This window comes from Lepus europaeus, chromosome 20 (genome assembly GCF_033115175.1).
Source record: "Lepus europaeus isolate LE1 chromosome 20, mLepTim1.pri, whole genome shotgun sequence".
In the NCBI taxonomy this organism is placed as follows: Eukaryota; Metazoa; Chordata; class Mammalia; order Lagomorpha; family Leporidae; genus Lepus; species Lepus europaeus.
The window spans coordinates 28972000-28983566 of record NC_084846.1 but is presented as its reverse complement, the minus strand read 5'-3'; the positions used below and the strand labels follow the sequence as shown (position 1 = coordinate 28983566).

Here is an 11567-nt window from a genome sequence, read left to right as displayed (position 1 = left end):
TATGTTACAGGACCAGTGCTGTGGCACAACAGGTTAAGCCACTGTCTGCAGTGCTGGCATCCCATAGGGCGCTGGTTCGATTCCCAGCTGCTCCACTTCCCAGAGGAAGCTTCTGACTCCTGGATTCAGCCTGGCCCAGCCCTGGCCATTGCAACCACTTGGGGGAGTGAACCAGCAGATGGAAGACCTTGCTCTCTGTGTCTCCTTCTCTTTCTTTACACTCTGCCTATCAAATAAATAAATAAATATTAAAAAAAAAATAAAGATTATGTTGCAAAGCTATAGTAGTCAAAGTAGTACAAAACTGATACAAGACTAACTTCCATTTATTAAAGAAGGAGAGAGAGAGAGTACTCTCATCCACTGATTCACTCCTCAAATGCCTATAATGGCTGGGGCTGGGCCAGGCCAACACCAGGAGCCAGGAATTCGATACAGGTCTCCAATGTGGGTAGCAGGGACTCAACTACTTGAGTGAGCAGTCATCTGTTGACTACCAAAGCCTCTATCAGCACAAAGCTGGAATTAGAAGTGGGATCCAGGACTTAAATCCAGGTACTCCAATATAGGATGCAAGCAGCTTAACTTGCATCTCACCATTAGGCTAACTGCTCATCTCACTGGCATAAAAATAGACACATAAACCAATGGAATGAAAGTCAGCTCATGAATAAATCCAAACATAGGCAGTCAAGGTAATTTTTGACAAAGACGCCAGGAGGACATAATGGGAAAGGGATAGTTGCTTCGATAAGCTGTGCTGGGAGAACTGGACTTGCAAATGCAAAAAGGACGCTTATCTTACGTTATATAAAAAATAAACTCCCAATGGATAAAAGACCTAACTATAAGGCCAGAAACGATAAAACCCCTAGACAAAAATATAAAAGCTCCAGGGCATTGGCCTTAGCAGTGATGTTTTTTCTTTTTTTTTTTGGATTTCACACCAAGAGCTGAGGTTACAAAAGCAAAAATACACAAATGATTGAGACCAAATCAGACTAAAAAGTTTCTGCACAACAAAGGAAACAATGAAACGAAGTGGCAGCCTATAGACTGGGGAAAATATTTGCAAGTGTTAATATTGGAGATGGCATTGTGGAATAGCAGGTTAAGCCACCTCATGTGATGTCCACCCAAATGAAGCTCCTGGCTCCCGGCTCTGGTCTGGCCCAGTCCCGGCTGTTGCAGACATTTGGGAAGTAAACCAGTAGATGGAGGATCTCTCTGTCTCTCCCTCTCTCTGTGTAACTCTGGCTTTCAAATAAAAAATAAATCTTTTTTTAAAAAGTCTTAATAGCAAAGATATATAAAGAAATTATACAACTCAACAGTGGAAAAATAAATAACCCAATTTTTAAATGGGCAAAAGACTTGATATTTCTTCAAAGCAGACATAAAATGGCTAACAGGCTATGGAAAGGTGCTCAATATCATTAATTATCAAGGAAACTCAAATCACAACCACGTAAGATACCACCTCATATTTGTTAGGATACTTATCATCAAAAACTTAAAGGGAGGGGCCGGTGCTGTGGCATAGCAGGTAAAGCCGCCACCTGCGGTACCAGCATCCCATATGGACGCCTGTTCAAGTTCCAGCTGCTGCATTTCCAATCCAGCTCTCTGCTATGGCCTGGGAAAGCAGTAGAAGATGGCCCGGGGCCTTGGTCCCCTGCACTCATGTGGGAGATCTGGAAGAAGCTCCTGGCTCCTGGCTTTGGATCGGCGCAGCTCCAGCCATTGCAGCCATCTGGGGAGTGAACCAAGAGATGAAAGACCTCTCTCCCTCTCTCTCTGTCTCTTTCTCTCTGTCTCTCTCTCTGTCTCTCTCTCTCTCTCTCTGGCTCTCCTTTTCTCTGTGTAACTCTTTTCAAATAAATAAATAAATCTTTAAAAAAAAAAAAACCTCCTTTCAAATAAATAAATAAATAAATCTTTAAAAAAAAAAAACAAACTTAAGGCGGCTGTCACTGTGGCACAGCAGATAAAGACACTACCTGCAGTGTTAGTGTTGGCATCCCATATGGGTACCGCCAGTTTGTGTCCCAGCTGCTCCACTTCCCATCCAGCTCTCTGCTATGTCCTGGGAAAGCAGTGGAAGATGGCCCAAGTGCCTGGGCCCCTGCACCCATATGCAAGATTCAGATGAAGTTCCTGTCTCCTGGCTTTGGCCTGGCCTAGCCCCAGCCATTGAGGCCATTTGGGGAGTGAACCAGCAGATGGAAGATAGAGCTCTCTCTCTCATTCTCTCTCTCACTTGCTCTCTTTTTCTCTCTCTCTCTGCCTCTCCCTCTCTTTCTGCAACTCTACTTTTCAAATAAATACTTTTTTAAAAAAAAAAGTTACAACAAACGGCAAGGGTATGGAGAAGAGGGAACACTCATATACTGCTGTTAGGAACGCAGTTCTGGAGAGCCATTGTGGAAAACAATACAGAGGTTTCTAAAGAAATTAAAACTAGAATTACCCTGTGACTCAGAAACCACTCTTTTGGGGACGTCCCCAAAGGAAATGCTATCACCACCTCAGAGACGGCTGCACCCCCATGCTCACTGCCCTGTGGTGCACAATAGCCCAGATAGGGATTCTGCGTAAGTGTCTGTCAATGGGGGAATGGATAAGGAACTGGGACATTTGTATAATGCGAGATTATTCGGCATTAAAAGAATGAAATCTTGGGGCTGGCATCATGGCACAGGAAGATGGGCTACTGCTGTGACACCAGCATCCTATATCAGAGTGCCAGTTTGACTTCCAGCTGTGCTGCTTCTGATCCAATTCCCTGCTGATGCACCTGGGAGAGCAGTGGAAGATGTTCTGAGTGCTTTGGCCCCTGCAACCCATGTGGGAGACCCAGATGGAGTCTCAGGCTCCTGGCTTCAGCATGGCCTAGGCCCATGGGGCAGTGAACCAAGAGATGGAAGATCTCTCTCTGTGACACTCTGCCCTAGGAAGGAAGGAAGGAATCGAGGAGGGGAGGAAGAGAGGAAAGAAGGAAGTAATATTTAAAAAAATTTTCAAGTGAGACACTGCCATTTGCTAAAACGTGAATGAGCACCAAGGACTTTATGCTAACTGAAATAAGCTCAATGAAAGGAAAATGTTGCATGACCTCACTTAGATGTGGAATCTAAGAATAAAAGTCACAATACAGTCATGCATCACTTAGTGTCTGAAATATATTCTGAGAAAGGCATCACAAGGCAAATTCATCACGTGTGACCATCATGGAACACACTTACACAAAGTCACTCGGTGGTGTAATCTTATGGCATACGGCTGACCAAATGTCAGCACACCACTGTATACAAGACAAAGAAGAAAAGAGTGGTTACCAGAGAAGACATGGAGCTAGGGGTCGGAGGGTATAAAGTAGCAGGTGCACAGGATGAGGAGTCTAGAGCTCTGCTGGGTAACGATGTGTCAGAAATTTCATCTCCAAGTCCACACCAGAGGTGTCTGGAGAAGCTTTGGGAGTGATTAGGATTAGACATGGTCATGAGTGTGGGGGCCCTGGTTGCATTAGTGGCTGGAGGAGATGGAGAGACCCTAGCTAGCACGCTGGCCCTGTCTCGCAGTGTGGTACCCTCTACCAGGCTATGACACAGGAGGAAGGCTCTCCCAGAGAGCCTTGCATTTTCCAGCCTCCAGAAATGCAAGCCACATAAACCTCTCATTTTTATAAATTACCAAGTCTGTGGTATTTTGTTATAGCGTAAGAAAAGAGACTAAGAGTTCCTCAAGGCAAAAAAGTTACTATTAAAATGTTGCTTAACTCATTTGCAGTTTAATTTCAAAGTCAGCAGAATACTTTCATGTATTAGTTGCCAGCCTAGTAAGTACAGTGGAACTAACGAGGCTTAAAGTTTTGTGATTTAAGGGGAAAAAATGAATATTTTAAATCACTAACAAAAGTTTCCAAACACGGCAAAAGTCAAAATTGAATTAAATAAAGTCAAATCTAAATTTTATTCATTTAAAAAATATCCCTATCTTCCAAGAAGTACTGAGCCCATCAAAAACCTACCCATTTTCAAATACCACCTTAAGGTCTCTATAACAATGTAAAGGACGGGGCGCAAAACGCGGCTTCTATGCCTTTTCTTTGCTGTGGGGTGGAGTGCGGGGGGGCACGCATGGAGGACAGAGGCCGCAGGGCTAGACCCTCAGGGACGGAGCAGGTGAAGGACTGCACCTGCAGGCCTGGTGCCCACCTGTCCCATGCGTATCACGACCGGTAAGACAGAGCAGAGCGCTGCTGGGTGCTACCCCCGGGCGGCCCCTGCAGAATCCAGCCACCCGTGTTGTACCCGAAGTGTCAGATTTCCACCAATTAAGACCACCAGGAGCCAAGGCTGATGCTAGCGCAAGAGTTTTATTTTAAACTCGAGTTTGGACCGACATCCACACCAGGCACAGCTGGGCTGGATCGGCGGCCCCTACAGTAAGGTCATCAGGGTTTTTATACAGTTGAACAAACAAGTTCGGCTGTACAGCATCTGATAGGCTTATATTTTAAATTTATACTTGTCGTTTTATGATTGGCTAAAGTTAAGGTCCGAGCTGCTAGGGGGTACGTGCCAAACTGCAGGGTTTCAGGGTGTCATCAATCACCGTAACTGTCTGCAAAGACACCTGGAACTTTGCGTATTTCCCTGCTGTTAATTGGCTGTTGCTAGGAGAGTTTATCATAAAGGGAGTTTTATTTTCTTTTTTAGGAGCTTTGTCTTAGGGTTCAGGGCCCGCTCAGGCCCGAGTTACAAGATGGAGGTCTAGGCCGGCGCTGCAGCTCACTAGGCTAATCCTCCGCCTGCGGTGCCGGCACCCCGGGTTCTAGTCCCGGTCGCTCCTCTTCCTGTCCAGCCTTTGCTGTGGCCCGGGAGTGCAGTGGAGGATGGCCCAAGTCTCTGGGCCCTCCACCTGCATGGGAGACCAGGAAAAGCACCTGGCTCCTGGCTTGGGATCAGCGCTGTGCGCCAGCCGCAGCGGCCACTGGGGGGTGAACCAACGGAAAAAGGAAAACCTTTTTCTCTCTCTCTCTCTCTCACTGTCCACTCTGCCTGTCAATAAATAAATAAATGAATGAATGAATGAATGATGGAGGTCTAGTCTAAACTAGCTGCGCCTTGATCCAGGCTCAGGTTTCTCACCTGACGCAACATCCCCGGCGCTGGTGAAAGACACAATGCTGGGGGCTCAGCCGGGTCTGTCACCCCAGCCATCTGCCCCTGCACCTGCGCTCTTCCTCCGCCCAGCGCGTGAGAGGCAACGCCCTCTCCCGGGGACACCCAGACACCAGCCAGCCCTGCCAGCACTACACGGTGCCACCGCAGCCGCCAGACGGCGCCCTGGCCGAGAGCCTCGGCGGTGGGCGGGGACAGGGACTGGCAGGGGGCGGGGACAGGGACAGGCGGTGGGCGGGGACAGGGACTGGCAGGGGGCGGGGACAGGGACTGGCGGTGGGCGGGGACAGGGACTGGCAGGGGCCGGCGGGGCTTCCGCTCCTCAGGGCTTCCGGCCGGCTTCCGTTCTTCCCAGTCCCAGACTCCTGGGCCGCCAGTCTTCGAGACCCCCAGAGCCTGTCGCCTCTCCCTGCCGCTCCCCGTCAGCCCCCGCCCCCCCCCCAGGGATGTATTACCTAGTGCCACGGTCACCGTCACCGTCACAGGCACCCTTGACCACACCCCCGGTCTGCGCGCGGTCCTTCTCCCTCCCTTTCCCGCACCTGCCCGCAAGCTCCCGGGGGCCGCAGGTGCGGACGACCGTGAAATTCCACGCCCCGCGGAGACCCGCCGGCTCTGGGGAGGGGACGGGGAGGCGCGGTGCAGCCGCGCTCCCAGGCGGATGACCCAGGTGCGTCGCTGGCACGGGAGGCCTGGTCGTCGCCGCTCCTCGGGCCTCCCGCCTGTCCAGGGGGCCGGGACAGGGTCACCCACAAGGTCAGGGGTCCGCGGACCGGACTCTGTCCAGACCCGCAGGGGCTGTGGAAGGACAGCTCCTGATGGCGCTGGGGAACCCATCACCCTGAGTCCGCAGACCCGGGGGAACGGCCGGCTCCGCTTTCTTGAACTGGCATGGTTGGCGAGGTGGACACACAGGCCTCCCATTCGGCGGAGCGGTGTCCGCGGCACGGAGCTGGCGTCCGAGGGGCTTCTGGGGAGGACAGCAGTCTCCGGGCGTGTGTGCAGGGCCAGTGGGCGTGAGCATGCCCACTCCCCATCGGAACGCATCCCTCTTTCCTTTGCAGAGCGTGCCTTGTTAGCCAGCAAGCATGGCGGTGGTCCACGGCGGGCCCTTCTGCTGCCGGGAGCTGGAGGGAGCCGACTTCCTGTCCGACACCTTTTACTCAAATGAGGTGCACACGCCCCTGCGAAGGGTCACTCGGGCGACGGCCTCAGACGACAGGTAAAGGTCGCCTGGGGAGAGGGGTCGAATACAGGAGTGTGCTTCTGCGTGTGCTTAGAAACCTGCACCGTTCTGGGGCTCCCCTGCCTGATGATGGCCGTGCGCCTCTGTCAGCAACTCCGTGACAAACTCAGGTTCTGTGCACCAGGAAGTCAGAGTCACTGCATTCCCCAGTCCCTTCATTTGCAAATTATTATTATTATTATTATTATTTTGGACAGGCAGAGTTAGACAGTGAGAGAGAGAGAGACAGAGAGAAACGTCTTCCTTTTTTCCATTTGTTCACCCCCCAAGTGGCTGCTATTGCTGGCGCCCTGCGCCGATCCAAAGCCAGAAACCAAGCGCTTCCTCCTGGTCTCCCACACGGGTGCAGGGACCCAAGCACTTGGGCCATCCTCCACTGCACTCCCGGGCCATAGCAGAGAGCTGGTCTGGAAGAGGGGCAACCGGGACAGAACCGGCGCCCCAACTGGGACTAGAACCCGCGGTGCCAGCGCCACAGGCAGAGGATTAGCATAGTGAGCCATGGCGCTGGCCTTGCAAATTAATCTCTTAATCATATACTTCCTGTTTTATAGTTTACAGTCATTCTCTATCATCCCCTAGTACTGTCTGTCCCAAAAGACTCGCAGAGTCTTGCTCATAGTTGCTGTCTAAATTTTCACTTTAACCACTAAATGCCCATTAAGGTTGAAATTCCACCTAAAATGATGAGTGATTAGGATGTGTCAGCACTTGGGGCCTGCATTGTGGCCTAGAAGGTTAAGCCTCTGCCTGGGATGCAGGCAGCCCATAAGGACACTGCTTGGAGTCCTGGCTGCTCCACTTCCAATCCAGCTCCCTGCCAACATGCCTGGGAATGCAGTGGAGAATGGCCCAAGTGCTTGGACCCCTGCACCTGTGTGAGAGACTCGGAAGAAACTCCGGCCTCCTGGCTTTGGCATGGCGCAGCAGCAGCCATTTGGGGAGTGAATCAGCAGATGGAAGATTCCTTTTCTTTCTCTACTCTCCCCCCCCCATTCTCCTCCCACTATAACTCTTCAAATAAATAAAAAATAAATCTTAAAAAAAAAAGAATGTGTCAGCACTGTCCCACGTGCTATAGTAACTCTTAATCCTCCCGCAAGTACTATTATTTGACCCATTTTAAATATGAAGGCACAGGAACAAACAGGAATTTGCCAGGCTCTTACTGCCAGCTTTTTCTGTATTGCATCTACTGGAATCATTTGGGGGGGGGGGGGACAAAACCCACTTGGACAGTGGAAACATACCCTGTGTGGTTGTTTTCTTTTGTGTTTTTTCATTTCACTTGCTCAGTTCTCATTTAATAATTCTTTCTTTAGGAAATCAGACAGGGAGTCACCTCACCCCAGTTGAAACATTTACAATGGGACATCACTGCCACACAGGCACTCCACTCCCGCTTTTTAATGCTCCTGAATATTAGATAGTTGTCTTCCTAATAACAACATTTTTTTCCTTGTAATTTCTCTCTGCTAACTGGTTCTTTCCTCAGACACCAGTCAAAATAATAATCCACCATGCTAGCAGCTCTTGAAACGTTTGAAGATTCGTTTGGCCTGCGAGTTCTCTTAGCCAGACTAACCACTGGTTCTCCCAGCCCCTGCTCTTTCTTTGTACATTTAGGCTTTTATCAAATGTAGACATCCATTTGTAGGTTCTTTTCCAGCTTTTTATATTAAAAAAGGAAAAGAGGGGAGGCCATTTGGTGCAGCAGTTAAGATGTTGCTTTGCTGCCTATATTCAAATCCTGGCTCTGCTTCCTGACCGGTTTTCTGCTGTTGCACACCGTGGGAGGCAGCGGCGATGGTTCCAGTGCTTGGGTCCCTTCCACCCATGTGGGAGACCTGGATTGAGTGCTCAGCTCCTGGCTTTGGCAAAGCCCAGCCCTGACTTCTTGCAGGTATTTGGGGAATGAACCAATAGATGGAAGAGCACCATTTATCTCCCATTCTCTATCTCTGCCTTTCAAATAAATAAATAAAGCAAATTTTAGAAAGAGTTTTCTACCTAATTATAAAACACATGTTCCTTATAAATAATTCAGAAATTATAGAAATCCATAAATGAAGCAAATTCCATTTTTCCAACAGAAAAATTTGGAAATTAAAGTATAAAGTAGAAATTGTCTGTACTTCAGTTATCCAGAAATAATAGCCACTATGTTAACATCTCAATATATGCCCTCTCCATTTATTTATTTTTACCTGAGGGGTACAAAAAGAGAGAGCTCCCGTCTGTTAGTTTATTCCTCAGATGCCTGTAGCAGTCAGGGCTGGGCTGGGCTGGGCTGGGTTGGGCCAGGCCAAAGCGGAGAGCCAGAAACTCAGTCCAGGTCTCGCACATGGGTGGCAGGCACCCAGCCACTTGAGCCATCACTGGCTGCCTCCTAGGGTGTGCATGAGCAGGAAGCTGGGATTGGGAACAAAGCCAGGACCTGAACCTGAGCACCTCAGTATGAGATGCAGACATCCCAGGGGCTGGCTTCACCACTGGCCAAATGCCTGCTCTTCGTTAACAGGAATGCTTTTCATATTTGGGGAGAGGGGCTCAGGTTGCTTAGACTTCCGCGTCAGTCTTCCCTGCTTCTACTCCAGAGTCACTCACAAGCGTGACTGTCGGCCCTAAATTCCTGTTTGGCTCCAAGGGCCGCAGATTAGGCAGAACTTCTCTTGGGTCCTACGAAACCCTCAGCAGATCTCGTGTGATATGGGGAAGAGCAGTTGTTCCTGGCTCAAAGGTGGCGAGGTGAGGCTTTGTGTTTGGCCAAAAGGGAGCTGAGGAAGGATCTAGGGCTGCCACATCTGGTTGGGTGCACTGTGCCTTCAGAAAGACTTGTCACAGGCGTGGACCTTCGGGGTAGTCGGTGGCAAACATAACCTATGGTCCCTTACAAGAGGGTACTGTCTAAGCCAGTATCTAGGTACACCCATGTTCCTGGCTCTAATAACTGAACTTACTTGCTTCCCTTTGGTTTCGTGTGAATTGTTTCACAGTCCCCAGACTGAGAAAGCCAGGATGATCCTGTATGCTTGGAGCCGCTCCTCTTAACTCCCTCCCGAAAACCAGCCTGTCACCCTAGAGAAGGTTCTCTCTTCTCACAGTCGGATCTCTCTGAGCTGCTCGGGAAAGTGTCTTCAGAGTAGTGTGGGTCCCTCTGCCCTGTCGTGGCTGAGGCTGGTTTCTATCAGCCCGGGCTCAGGGTCCTGGCTCCCCGCTGGAACCACAAGGTATCTCAAAAACAAAACAAAATGAGAAGCTTCTAGATTCTAGGGATTTTGCAATGATAAGGAAGAACATAACTCCTGGCATTCTTTAGCTGACAGCAGTGTGCTTTCTAAACACTGGTGCACTTTCTCACTGTCGTGATGTCTCTGGAACTAAGTGATTTTTAACAGTGACGCAAAATGATTTCCTCACATTAGCCTACCCTTTTCTGGAAAAAATTTCACAGTAGGCACTGCAGTCTAGCTCCATGTTTACCCAGGCTCAGTCTGCAGACTGGACACGTCAAAATCATCTGAGATACCCTGGGAAACAGCGATTCCCAAACTCCTAAAGATTCTAGCTCATTATGTCTGAGGTGGGGCAAGGGAATCTGTATCACTTAGAAGTTTTGCAGCCTATTTTGAGAACAGAAAGCCAGGATTATGGTCTGGATTACCTACTGAGAACAAGTTCATCTTCATACTTCCATTATCTTATTCCCTTGTACATTGGAACCAATATAATAAGATTCTCACTTGATTTCCCTTAAAATATTAAGTAGCCAGCAGGCAGTATAGCTTTGTATTTCTCCCACTGAAACTCTGACAGTGCTGGGACAGCTGTTCAAAATCTGCAGATTCCTATTGCCTGTCTGCACTGGCTGACTTCTTACCTCCAGCAGTTTCCAGCCTGTCAGGCAAACACATGTCAAGTAAGGAAGTGCCTGGAGAACTGGATGTCACTGAGGTCCTTGCTGTTTCTGGATTCACTTCCTTGCCCTTTTATTCTTGAACAGTTTTCTTTTAGTATTAGTCCTCTGCCAACTAAGAAATGAGGGTCATATTTTTCCGAACTTTACTGGCCAAATTCAGCCCCATGAATGTGGGATTAGATACTCAAAATTCTGTGTAGTGATTACAAAATGAGATCTTGGTTTACCCACAGGGGATGTATGTTTCTCAAAAACAAGTAAACCCTTAACTGTCCGTGGCCACAAATTGCAGCACTGATAATTTGATTACTAACCTTCTTGTTAAGGAGATATCCTTTATTTAAGCTTTAAAACTATTGTATCATAAAACTTCTGCATTTATTTTAATTGGTTCCTTTATCATGCCTGCAGCATTGAAGCAGAGGGGTGGGGTGAGAGGACACGATCCTAAAATAAGAGAGAAACAAGATGTATTGATGTGCTGCCTTTTATCTTAAATGATTTCTCACCACTTCTCAGCCTTAGATGGGTGCCAGCCCAAATGATTGATGAACATTTTCTCCTGGCTCATCTTCTGGGACAATGTAATATATGGGGTCAGATGTGGAAAAATTGACTCATTTATGATTTAAATGTAACTTTTACAAATTTAAATATTAAAGCTCAGGTTGTCATTAATCAAATGTGTTTAAATATTTTTCACTTGTCATGTCCCCCAAACCATGTTTGTTGATCATAGTGAGGGAGCTGGTGGGGGCTTGGAGGCCCGACAGCTGAGGCCAGCACCCCTTCTGCAGTGCCCCAAATCAGTAGTGCAGGGCCAGCAAATGTTCTCTGAAAGAGCTGGATAGTAGACACCGGAGGCTGTCCAGTCTGTCACCACTACGCAGATCCACCGCGATGGTGCGCAAGCTGCCACAGACTAGAGAGATGGCTCAGACATGAACAGCTGTGGCTGCGTTCCCATAAAATGTTATTTACAAAAACAGGTGGTGGGCTGGCGCCGTGGCTCACTTGGCTAATCCTCCACCTGTGGCGCTGGCACCCTGGATTCTATCCCGGTTTCTCTTCTTCCAGTCCAGCTCTCTGCTGTGGCCCGGGAGTGCAGTGGAGGATGGCCCAAGTGCTTGGGCCCTGCACCCCATGGGAGACCAGGAGGAGGCAGCTGGCTCTTGGCTTCGGATGGGCACAGTGCACTGACCGTAGCGGCCATTTG

General features: G+C 48.9%; 1 protein-coding gene across 2 annotated transcripts in view; it reads left to right on the top strand.

Annotated features, from left to right (window-relative positions):
• Nucleotides 1–5606: 5606 nt before the first annotated feature.
• The window catches only part of SPMIP4 (sperm microtubule inner protein 4), a 31690-nt gene continuing 25729 nt past the window's right edge, over nt 5607–11567 (top strand). For both annotated transcript variants that reach the window (XM_062178340.1, XM_062178339.1), the window contains exons 1-2: nt 5607–5856; nt 6251–6408. In XM_062178340.1, coding sequence (XP_062034324.1) covers nt 6275–6408 — 134 coding nt within the window. In that variant the 5' untranslated portion in view covers nt 5607–5856; nt 6251–6274. The remainder of the gene's footprint in view (nt 5857–6250; nt 6409–11567) is intronic.